The 13273-nt window shown below is 32.4% G+C and overlaps 1 protein-coding gene across 1 annotated transcript in view; it reads right to left on the reverse strand.

Moving 5' to 3' along the window:
* LOC106460562 (probable ATP-dependent RNA helicase DHX37) overlaps positions 1 to 12916 on the reverse strand; it is a 40492-nt gene extending 27576 nt beyond the window's left edge. The window contains exons 1-6 of the mRNA XM_013920279.2: positions 12731 to 12916; positions 9643 to 9825; positions 8686 to 8786; positions 7532 to 7958; positions 6548 to 6696; positions 5705 to 5891 (exon numbers count right to left, since the gene is read on the reverse strand). Of these exons, the coding sequence (XP_013775733.2) occupies positions 5705 to 5891; positions 6548 to 6696; positions 7532 to 7958; positions 8686 to 8786; positions 9643 to 9825; positions 12731 to 12817 (1134 nt within the window). The 5' untranslated portion in view covers positions 12818 to 12916. The remainder of the gene's footprint in view (positions 1 to 5704; positions 5892 to 6547; positions 6697 to 7531; positions 7959 to 8685; positions 8787 to 9642; positions 9826 to 12730) is intronic.
* Between the last annotated feature and the right edge of the window lie 357 nt (positions 12917 to 13273).

Below are 13273 nucleotides of genomic sequence, written 5' to 3' on the forward strand. Positions count from 1 at the left end.
GAATGAACACAAATCATAACACGAAAACATAAATGTTTAGACGGAATAGCTTAAATCTCATAACATAATACATTTATATATATATATTTATCATTTTTTATTATATTGACCTATCAACCATGCCTGGCTAACAATACAGAAGTTACAATGACATGGCTCATGTGCACAGATGTTACTGTATCAAATAACATAAAACTGACCTTTCATCTGTACAAAGTAACTTGTCTTCACTGTGTTTTAGTCGATTAGTATTTTGTAAAATACATTCACATTTCAATTACTATACATTATATGTGTATATAGATTATTGCTATTTTGAAACAAGTTATTAAACATATTTTTCCTAAAACACAGAACAGCAAATAAAGAAGTAAAGCAAACAATTATCTCTTCTAGTTACAACCTTTGTACTCAGTTGCTAAGCCTTTACAAATTTTGCACGTGGAGAATATGAAACAAAATATTTTTTTTAGGTTTTATATATACATTTGAATAACTAAAAAATCATAAATTACTACATCAAAACCATAAAATTCAACTATAATTTATCAAGCTTTGTAACTAAGATGTATTTTACTCTTAAAAAAAAATACTAAATTTTGAGTAGACTAAAGACACAACCTACCTCATTGAAATCTAGGTTCAAAAGAAAGAAATGGTGCTAGCCACATTAGAAAGGCTGAGAAAACCACTAGGGGACATTTTGAGCTTTCGATTGGTTGTTCATGTCATATTTCGAAGTAAGTGTATATAAGGGAGCATTTCCAAAAATGGAAAGAGGTGGGTTGGGTGCCACTGTGTTCGATTTATTACATGAGCAATATTTTAGCAAATAGAAAAGACCTTCTTATTTTTATTCTAGCTTGTCATTATCTGTAACTTGAGTTTCTAATTCATATAAAACTATAGACTTAGTATTTTGACTTCACAAACATCTAATTTGATCCAGTGCTGCATTCAACATACCACGTGACACAAAAAAATTGATGTTTATCAGTTGTGTTTTTAATATTTACTTTTAAATTAAGAAATTGAGTAATGTATAGTCCTAAAATTTGAATTATAATCTACAGTTTGATACCAAGCTTATTGACATAAATTCATGAAATAGTAGTTCAATAAAACTTTAAATGCGAATCAACAAATGAGATGACATGGCCTTTCACCTGTGACCCATCTCAAAAGGGTTGAGCATACCTGGAAAGCCACCACTCACCACAGAGTGGTATCCATAAAGAAAAAGAGAGGGAGATGCCCCCGCAAATAAGAGGTATATATAAATATACTAAAAAGTAACTTACCCAGTCACAGTCTCACAAAAAACTTAAGGATGGCAACAGGTGGATGACGGTACCCCAACAAAATAAAGAACAGAAGACAGACGAAGTACCTCCAAAGGACAACATGGCTTATATGCAGGGAAAAGATGAGGTGCATGATCTGAATGAAGACATGACGACTGAATGATGAGAAGAAGGATACAAGGAATAAAATGCCAATTGACTCACAATTCAAACCCAATGGTTCAGGGAGAAAGGAAAAAAAACCACAGACAAAGCAGTGGAGTAAGGGAAGGAAATCATGGGAGATGGATTCAAGGGAAAAACCTTGAAAACAATGAAGCAACCCAGAGCATGTACTGGACCAATAAGGCCATCTGGAGTCAATCAAGAAGAAATGTGGAAGATGGTAAGAAATGGAAAAGTCGAAAGGAATATACCACATGAGCCATGGTGAATAAAAGGTAAATAAAAATGAACCAGAACAAAGGAAACAATCGAGCCGAAACAGCAGAGAAACCTAGATTTGTGCCAGCCAGGAAATCAATTAGAAAGACCTGAACCAGAGTGACATGGATGAACAAACATTTTGGAAAAAAAAAAACTGAAGAGCAAAACTAATGTGAAAAAACTGAATGTAATCCTGTCTGAAAATATTGATGGCCATGGCAAGGGGATGATGAACTAGAAGCCAAAAACAAAAGAGGGAATTACTTGGCAATTGATAAAAAACTCAAAACTTCATGTGAAAGAGTACCCTACAGAAGGTAGAGCCATCAAAAATTTGGGGAATCGAGAGGTCATTCCTAAGGAGAAAATGTGATAGGACAGGAAAGACAATGAGCAATGAGAACAAAAACCTGGAACATGACTCTCTAGGAGATGCACGTGAAATGTTTTTGTTCAAAAAGGGAGATCCACTGTCTACCACAAAAGGAACAAGAAATAATATACCCTTGGTAAATGATAGAAGCCACCCCTGTTGAATAGTCAAAATGAAACATAATTAGTCAAATCCAGACAAAATTAGAACATCTTGGACTGGATGAAGTGCCAGGGTGTGAAGGGAATAAGACTGTTCGCCTGGAGATCATCATCCTGAAGCCTCCTGCAGATTGAACCACATCCCCAACCAATGAAGATGTGGATCAGGGAAGAGAAACAATTCAGAAGAGGGGAAGTAAGCAGGAAACCTGGCATCATAGGGGAGATGAAAATATATCAACTCGTACAGAAGAAGAGGAAAATCAATGGATGGTCCTGATAGAAGGGTGTGTAAAAATGTGAAGACTACCCCCATTCAGAAGTAGCTAACCAAAGTTATACATCCAATGAATAGTGCAGGTAAAATCACCCCCAAAAAGTGGAAGTTGGGTAAAATGCAGACCAAATCACAAAAGATATATGGTACCAGACAAGTCCAAAGGGCAAGGTAAAATTGGGATCAAATCACCTACAATAGCATCCCTAAAAATGGAAAATAAGAATGTGTAATGTGGGCATACCCCAACATGCAAAAATAGCAAACCCAAATATGATCAAAGACTACATATGAAAACAGGGAACACCCAAGAAGTGATTTAAATGAGACTGATTAATCGCGAACCCCAAACAGCATCAAGCATACAAGATGAATGTAGAAAACCTGCAGGTAGGACAGGTAAAGGAGAGGAAATTGCAGTATCATGGAATGAAACAAAAACAAAATTAATATAGCATGGCAAATACCTCAAGTGACACTTAATGCTCACAAGAACCTCCCCCCCCCCCCCAAATGAACTGGTGGAGAAAAATATCTGACCATGATTCCCTATTAGCAGTGGACAGGAAACAAACAGCAGTGTCCCATCTAAGAAGTTCCCAAAAAGAAAGAAGCCACACGTGGAGGGAAAGAACAGAAGATGGCAAGCCCCCCCAACATAGAGGAAAGGACGAGGAGGTATCCCATGAAAATCCCTAAATATAGGTGTAACACCTAAGAAAGGAAGTGGAAGGTAAACATTACCCTTAAGAGAGTAGATAGGGTAAAACGAAACTGAAAAACTAGATAGGAAAAAATGGAAAGGAGTAACAGAGATCTGAAAGCCACAAAACCAAGAAGAAAATCTGCCTAATAGTAAGCTAAGACAAACAGAATTAAAGCCTGTATATGACAAGATGTGCAAGTACCCAATCTCAAGAGACAAAAAGATCATAAAGAAAAAATGTCAGAAGAAGGGAATATACTGTGAAATGTGTCTAAAACAACAACAACTGAAATAGGCCAAGCAGATTCTGCAGTAGAGGCCTGGAATGCAATCCATGATAAGTTGGAAGAAAACTGAAAATCTGGGATGTCTGAAATGGGTTCAGTTGTTATAGGAGGAACATGAGTAATATTGGGAGCAGGTAGGGTGGATCTCAGCCCACAAGGGCCGATACAAACAATATTAAGGGTAATATGTATAAAGTATAAATTAAACGAACTGAATGGTAAGAATTTTATAGACACTTGTTAAGTCTAAGATAAGATATTTAACGTAATTTGTGATAATCCTCCAAGTAGATCTACAAGTAAACTGAAAATAACAGACACATGTTAAGCCTAAATGAACAGTGCAGGACAAGGGATATCACTAATCTCTAAACTAAAAATCTCAACCTAACATTAAGTATAATAACAAAAATGAAATAAATGTGAATTTATAAAATGAAATAAGTGTGTATGAACAATAACTTGTGTATAAGACGTGATGTATAATATTATCTGTAGTTATTTGAGTTTTATAATATAATTTTTGTTAGTTTAGTTGATACTCATAGTTCAGTTCAGGTTAGAAATTAGGCTTAGTTGTATCCTTTCTCCTATACCACTGATACTAAGGGACTTCCATTAAATGTATTCAAAACCCATAACAGTATAGCATCTTATTTTTCCAAAGTTGGCAGACTGTATGTAAAAAATGTGTGAGCCCCCAAACTCAAGGTGAGGCCTGAGGAATATCAGCTTCTTGGACGATCAATCTCCCAATGAAATAAAGCTGAAAATCTTCCCGCAGAGTACCGTGACCTAAACCAGTGTAAATGTGTGAATAGAACATATAACCTCTGAAGTGATAACATAGAATTCATAATGCAAAATGAACAACCAAACACAACTGCGCTGGCAGAAACAAAGAAAAAGTTTTCATAATGAAATAAAAAGTTCCGTAACTGAGTATAAATACAAAATAATTCCACTTTGGAATAGTTCAACAAGTTACAAATATCAATATTGTATAATAAAGACTAAACTTGTTGATAAAAATTAATACAAAGATACTGAAAAAAATTAAAACAAAACACTGGAAGAGAGCACAAACTAAACACCAGAACAGGAGTACTGCTAAACGAGAAGTGATAGTTCAGTAGAATTGAATAGAGGGGGTCACATGCATCAAGAGACTAAGTTGCACTTTTTATTGGTGGAAGGTTGTCGCATGATAATTTGCATGCAAGACGCATTGGAATCAGTCCATTCCAGATGTATGAGATTCAAGGCTTGTAGCATGTGAAAAAAATGTTTTTTCATATAGAGGGCAGCACTGAACAAAAATAGCTATTTATGTGATTGGAGGTAAGTACCGTATTAGAAATCAACACTATAACTGTTGCTTACCACAGTTGTATCCAGTGCCTTAAATAATTGTTTATTCTTCATCAAGTCCACAAAGGCTGGTTCAATTACTTTAGAACAAAATTCACAAGACAAATATTTCTTCTCTACTCTGTTATTATGATGCAATCTGTGATAATTTCACTTTAAAAATCATCACTATACACTCTTTTAGATCTATCTATATCTATTGAACTAACTGATGTGAGCTATATTTTGGATGTGTATTTACAGCCTGACAGAGGCCTAGAATGTTCCACACACTACGAGATATTGTGATGCAATAATACTCAATTGAAACAACGAGAAAACTTAAGAAGGTTCTAGTAATATGATGCAATATTACAACAATTAAACTACACAACATATGATTTGAAAACAGTCGCATAAACAAACGTGATATAAATTATCGCTTCTAGAAATAAGTAAATATAACACTCACACTACACTTAAATTGAAACAGTTGTGTATATCTAACAAATAATTTATTTTGGATCAAAAAATTAAAGAAGCAATCATTATTAACTCACAAACACCTTTTACTCTTTCAAACTCCAACCCAATTAATCTTTTTTTGTGTTAAAATTAATCAATATTACTGTATGTATAAGAAAATGTAACAATATTTGACGTTTTTGATTTATGGTGTTCAAGGTCTGAAGCTCCAAAATTACATGAGCTTTGGATTTCCTAGTACTTTTATAATCACACTAAAGACATTCAACAGAACTTATAATGACAGCTAAAGTTAACAGATTCATCCTGAGAGAAAAAGCAATATGTACAATACCTTCTGAATCTCTTTCAACAGAACTCCATCTGTCATAAACTTGATTTTTGTGTTTTCTGTTACATTTCCTTCAAATCGAATCTGGTAGGAAACTTCCTGACTGGACAGATTCATTTCCATACCAACGCGCTGAGACATAGTGATGGCTGCCACCCTACGGGGTTCTGTAATTCCAATAAGACCTTCTCTACTTGCAAAAAAAAAAAATATAAATAAACATCCAACTTCTTTCATTGATACACTCACAAGCAGATTTAAATGAAGAACAAAAAAAGCAAATAACAAAGACCAAGCAGGTTCATAAAAAAAAACATTACTTAATTAATTGTAGTGAATCAAGTGTGTTTTGATACCCAGCATATCTTGTCAAAATTTTCTATTTATTTTAATGAATTGAGTTTTTAACCCTAAAGTATCCTTCCCAACTATTCTATTTATAGTGATGAAATTTACGACAGCTAAAGTTAACAGATTCACCCTGATAGAAAAAGCAATACATACAATACCTTCTGAATCTTTTTCAACAGAATTTAAAACTTAAATAATATTGATAATATACAAGCACAACTCTGTTAAAGTTTGTGACATGCACACTTTGACCTACCTGTTGCTAAAGGGTTAAGCAGACCAAAATTTTCAGATTAATATATAACTTCAGATTTAATATTCAGGGGAAAATGTTTCCTGCCCAAGTTTTCTATTTATAACAATGAATCAAATTAGTTATTTTATACCTAGTTTATCCTCCCCAACTTTTCTACTTATAGTGATGAATGACGTTTTATTCTAAGTGTATCCTGCCCAACTTATTTATTTATAGTGATGAATCACATGTTTGCACACCTAGCATATCCTCCTTCATATAGAAATTGAGGGACTTGTGTTGTCTTTCCAGATCCTGTTTCTCCACAAAGAATAACCACAGGATTTTCACTAATGGCTTCCATGATGACTTGTTCTTCTGCCAGAATTGGTAATGCAAGACGCGCAGCCTAAGATAAAAACACATAATGAAAATTTACACACGACTTATGAACAAAAAAAAACAACAACAATCATCTAACTGACGAGACTGTAATAGTCCTTCATTTTACAAATTTTATACATTTTTTAATAACAGAAAGACGTAAAGAAAACTCATGCAAAAAATAGAGTTCCAATACACTGCCTAAATACATCTTGAAAAAAGAATGTAAAAGAGAACAAAAGTATTTGACTCAAACATCTGCAAACTGCTATACATAGAGAGTAGAGAAAATGTGACTGTATAATTTAGTGGAATCTCAAGAACTGCTTTTGTGTGCCATTCTGTTCAATGTTATTTGGAAAATCAAGGCAATATTCTCAACATCTCAGGGTACTTATGTTCTGTACAGTGTTATTTGGAAGGTTTCTACACTGTCTTCTATGATTTCTATACAACATTATTTAGAAAGTTTTTACACAGTCTTCTATTATTTCTATATATTTGGGATGGTTTCTGGAATGTCTTCTATTATTTCTGTACAGTTAATTGGAAAGGTTTCTAAATTGCCTTTTATGATTTCTAGACAGTTTTATTTGGAAGGTTTCTAGACTGTCTTCTATAATTACATGGAAGAATTATAGCTCTGCTGAAATTGTGATTAATATTTCATCATTACATTTTTTCAACTTACAAATATCCAATCATTAAAATTTATAAACAAATAACTAATTACCTGAATTTATGAAATAACTAATAATTAAAATTGATGCACTAATAAGTAAATCATCACCTGAATTATATATAAACTGTAATAACCAATCACCTAAATTTGTAAATTGTAAAATTAAATAGCAGTTCACCTGTATCTCTGGAGATCTGTTTAGAGTGACAAAGATGGCTGGTTTGTTTTGGGGAGTAGATGAAGCATCATTTTCTTTCTTTGGCCCTTTTAGTTGTTTTTCTTCCAACAATTCTTGCGATGACTGAACCTGTTTGCTAACTTCTTTGTTTTTGTTCTGTTTATAAACTTCTTCAGTCAACATAGGTGTAACATTTTCAATATGGGATTCATCTTTTGACTGATCTTGTTTGCTTTCAATATTACCTTCATTTACAACATCTTCCACATCTGACCCTTCACTGCTGCTACTGACATCAATTCCCACCACATTAGCATTCTCCATTCTTCCTCTTTTCTGTCTTTCTTTAAAGGGCTTGCTTCCTTTTATGCTGTTCATCTTAACATCATTTTGGAATTTTGAATCAATTCCTAATTCATGACAATTTCTATAATGCAAACAAATCATATAAGTTAATGTTTCATTAAAGAATTAAAATACTCTAAAGATAATTTTGATATAACATCCTACAATGACAAGGGACAGAAATTTCATAAAGAATTCTATACAAAGCAATCTCTTTCAGAAGTCAAAAAAGCAATTTACAAACTAAGATAAATTGAAAAACCTCAAAGTATGTGTTGTTATCTATTTAAATATAATGTTATTTTGTACAAATTTACATTCATATGAACACTTATGGGGGGGGATGCAACTCTTCATATCATTAAGAGTACAAACTCTTTACCCTTTCCAAATATGTGTACACACTAAATGCATACAAAATAACAACATTTTAAACAAATAAATAAAACACACAAGAAACTTAGATTAAAGAAGAAGAAGCTTTTTTTACATCACCTTCCAAAATATCAATAAAATGTAATGAATGGATGTCTTCCTGTGGACCTCTAATCAAGATCTCCATGCCATGTTACCAATAATTATTATTCTTAAGCAGAATATTAGAGTTTTATCTTAGATTTCATGAAAATGTTTTGAAACTCAAGTTTTTAGGAACATAAACCTTGTCACAGTATCACAAAATAAATGTTTGTGCATATTACCAGAAAAGTCTTTATTTTGGCCCCCAAAACTAACAGCATATATCAAATAGGTAGTTATTTGGGTTAACCTAATCTACAATTCACTACAGCATACATGGTTTCACATACCTCTTTAACCCCTTTGTTTGCATAAAAGCTGTTGATGTCAGTAGAGCCAATTCATCTTGAGTTGCTTGAACTTTTTGTAATTCTTCAAAAAGCTGAGATCTCTGTTATAAAAAGTAGAAGATACATTTGAAATTATGTAAAAAAAAAGCTACTTGTTTTACATCTACATAAGTTATACAAAATTCTTCACCCAATAGAGTTAGAGAGCTAGGTAATTATAAGATACATTAGTTGTACTTCAGGAAATGAGGCCTGTAACTCACCAGCTTTCAGTTTTTTTTACCTGTTACCTGATTGTCAGTAAACAACAATTTGTAAAATTGTTCTAAGAATGGCTCTTCAAGATTCACATTGTTGTCATTACATACACAATTTAATAAAAATCAAAAGGTTGAAAATGATTAGTCATAGTAAATTTAACAAACAGATGTTTGAGTGTTTGTTTTAGATATATGTAGGGGAAATTCAAAAATGTTTCATTGTTCTGTCTTATCCTACCTCTTAAAAACAACCAAAATGATCTGAAGCCTTTTCATAGAATACCTCTAAAGAAGAATCCAAAATACCTCAGAATTTAGTCTTGGAATACCTCTAAAGTAGGGAAACATCTCAGTTTTTGGTCTTGGAATATGTACAAAAAACGAAGTAAAAATATTTCAATGTTTCACCTTAGAATATCTCTAAAGGGTCAAATTATCTAAGGTATCTAAATGTTGTGTGAAAGTAAATAACTGAAGACAATTTGAAAGCCTGCTTCTTCTGTTGTCGGGCAAACACAGAGTCAAAAGGCTACTTCATTTTAGTAAAACTTAACTCCTTCCTAAGCTAGCATTTACAAGAGATGTAATTTATACATGCTGAAGTAAACAGCTTTTAACAAGATAAACTAATTATTTTTGCCTTTAAGATATATTTCATAGTTAATTATAACATGATACCGTTTAAAGTTCAACTTACATTTGATTTCTTTTTCTTTGCTTCTAAAATTTTCTCAAGTTTCTTTTGTTGCTTTTTTGATAGTGGTCTTTTGGAAGGCTTCTCTGTTACTACAGCTTTTTTAATCTTTTCTTTTTTACTGGGTAAGGCTAAAACATTGCAGCTATCATAGCTCTCTGTTCGAACCTGTAGGTCAAGTTGTATCTGAAATATTGTGAAAGTTTTTCTTTGGTTAGATACAAACACAATGAAACATAACAAAATAGATATATAACAAAAAACTGTTTAACCCTAAAATTAATGATGGAAGTGTATATCACCCCAATGTTTTTTTTTAAAAACTTTTCTAAAATATTTATGCATCAGGTCACTTGTGGGTCCAAAACTCTGTTGATTACAGTCATGATAAGGTGTGAGTCACATAAAATAATACATACAAAATTAGTCATGAAGAAATTAATCACACTAATTACCACAGGGGTTCCCTATGCATTTTACACGGAATATGAGAGATTTCAACCAGTTTTTTTTTAAACAGTTCTTTGCACTGACTGTTGTAACATGCAAAAGCATAAAATTACCTAATATAATACAAAACTTGGATCTAACCAATAATGAACAGCATAAAATGAAGTTGGTAATTTGAGGGGTAATGTAAGTGTTATTCATATAAAGATCAGCTGCCATCATTTATTTCTTTTATTTTACATAAAGAAACACATAAATATATATATACATATTTTATTTCAATAATTTGTGATGTCTGAAATAAGACTAAAGGAATCCAATTAGGCTTGTGACAGTTAGTACTATGCCATTTAAGTTGAAGTATATCTTCATGTTTCAGCACCAGTGAGACTGTACACAATGGTAATCAATAATTTCCTGAAAAATAAAGGGCAAAATTAAGTTCTACTTTTTTTCAAGGGTGGGTCTGTGGAAAAAGCCTTGAAGGATGTTTCTTGTTGTCTGTATTATGTTATGTCCTAGCCCATGGTGGTGAGCTTTTTTTTGTCTAACCCTTTCTAATCAAAAGAATTCCATACATCAGTCGCCTGATGAAAAGCGAGACAACTACCCCTTGGCCCACACCAGCTCCTTAAAGTTGTAATTTGAAACACAGAAAAGGCTTTAATGGGGGGGGGGGGCAGAATTTTTGCTCTAGGGACATTTGAATACATGTTTTTTAAGTAATGTGAACAAATTATCTATCTCTGCTATTTTTCTATGAATTTCTTCTTCCAAGGTTAGTGCAATGAAGTTCTCACTTAGAGGCAGGGAGGAATAATCAAATACATCTTATGGTGCTTTGGTGAAAAAAAAACTCACATAAATCAATTCAAGGAGGTACTTAAAAGTGCTATATGCAGCTGAAGAAAGTAAGTATTTTCTTTACATTTTACAATATAACTCACTGTTGAGAAGTGTTAGAATTTAATTTTTAAAAGATCATTTGGCAATTTTAGGCTCTCCTATTTTTATCACCATACTCTAAGGCTGTAGGTAAACTAGATTAAACACACTATTAGTAAATAACATTATTTTAATTGAAGTCAAATCTTAAACTTATGCCTTTTAGTCTTAACTGCCTACAAATTTATGGATTCCAAGTCTCATAATCTTAAAAACCTTCATTAGGTCACCCAGAACAAAAAACATAAAAAACAGAGAGAATTCAACCTATCCCCATACAATAACCCCTCCAAACTTAGAATCATCCCATTAGTTCTTCACTGAACCTCCTTTATCAATTCAACACGTGTATAAAAGTTTAATCAAAACAATTTATAGAGCTACATGTACTTATTTACTGAATGTGTTACTTCTAAAACTATTTAACTCTGCTTCCTCACATTACACCACTAATATGAACTAGAATGGAAATCAACTCAATCATAGTTATCTCATCTGAATTCTGCATTTAAGATCAGAGCTCTATATTTTAATTTTTTCAATCTGTGAACATATATACAGCATTTTGCAATAACACACAAACACATACATGATTTCAAAATAACATTAGATCCAGTATTACAAAATTTGTATAGATGATACAAATATACTTTTGAGGCAGCTTTATTCTGAAGCAAGTCACTTGAAATGTAGTTTGTAAACATATTTTTTAAAATCTTAAGGCAAATTTGGAAGCTATGTAAGTTTTACTGCATTTATGAGTGGCTAATTCTATTATATTTAAAATAATATAAATGTTTTCACACTAAGTGTATCTTTCTTTACACTTGCATCTCTTCTACACTGATTGTAAACTATACAGGCCTGTAATGTTACTGCATACAGCAGTGCCAATGATGACTGTGTATATGGGTACTAAATGGTATCAATAACAAACATGCCTAAATTGTTTCTACATTCAAGGAGAGCTCGCTCACTCAGTCTTCAAAATGTCATCCCCCCCTTTACACTTAAATGCCACTACTGGCTCAATGCCTGTTTTGTACCTATTTATCAATTCTACAATTATTGTATTACTATTACATGAAACTACTAAAAGTAAAATTAAGATAATAAAAATATCATCACAATTTCATAATTTTGATAGATATGTTTGCCAAATACTTAATGCCAATGACTTCAAGGTATGGTTTTGAATTCTCTTATGAAACTTGTAATTGTTGATTGTCACATGTTTAGTACACATATAACATCTGTTATATAATGCTTTTAAGATGTATTTTCCAATTAACGTAACTATAATTTAAGTATAAGGCAGTTAAAAACATCTTTTACTGCTAGAAGCGTAAATATTACTATCTAGTTGTGTCAATGTCTGATAACTTGTATATAAAGCACTAGATATATTGATAAAACCGTAAAACTTATAAATTTACTTACGAAACTGAAACAAATTACAATTTTGAAAAAAAATAGTATGGACCCTCCCTAAAACTAAAGCCATTTGAAAACTGAACTTGTTAAATTTTAAATAAATAAAGTTGCTATATTTAAGAAACACGTGGTATATTTTTTAAAGCATAGGGCTATTAAGTATTCAATATAATAAACCCAGTTTTAGCGTTTAGGCCTAACTTTCAATTGTGTTTGAAAGGAGTCATACTCATAGGCAATACAAGACAAGCGCTAACCGTACCTGTTCATCTTTAGCATCATTTTTAGTCTCGTCGTTTTTCACTACTTGTCGGGCTTTCCAATTAAAGCGTTTCCTTAATTTTCCCATGATGAAAGAAACATTCAAAACAGTGATTATTATTTTAAAATACTTTCAAAACTATATACAGGTTAGTGTCTCTCTTTCACACACACACGTGCTAACTTCGTAAACAGAGTCCTCTATAGAAGAGGTATATCATATTACTTATTATTATTATTATAACAACCTAAAGTGTAACTAATGACAACAAATTGGCCTGAGATGGTCTGGTGATTAGGGCGCTCGAACTCCCAATCTATATGTCGCGGGTTCGAATCCAATCGCCGAAAATGCTCGCCCATTCAGCCGTGGGGACGTTATAATGTTACATTTAATCCTATTTTTCGTTGGTAAAAGAGTAAGTCAAGATAACAATAAGAAATTTCTTAAAAGTATAAAACTAGTAAGGAGATGTTTTTGTAAACCAGGCTCGTTGAAAAAATGTGGGAGATTTTTTCAACAACTGTCTAGCTCTAGTAATTT

Source organism: Limulus polyphemus, unplaced genomic scaffold (genome assembly GCF_000517525.1).
Source record: "Limulus polyphemus unplaced genomic scaffold, Limulus_polyphemus-2.1.2 Scaffold796, whole genome shotgun sequence".
NCBI lineage: Eukaryota > Metazoa > Arthropoda > Merostomata > Xiphosura > Limulidae > Limulus > Limulus polyphemus.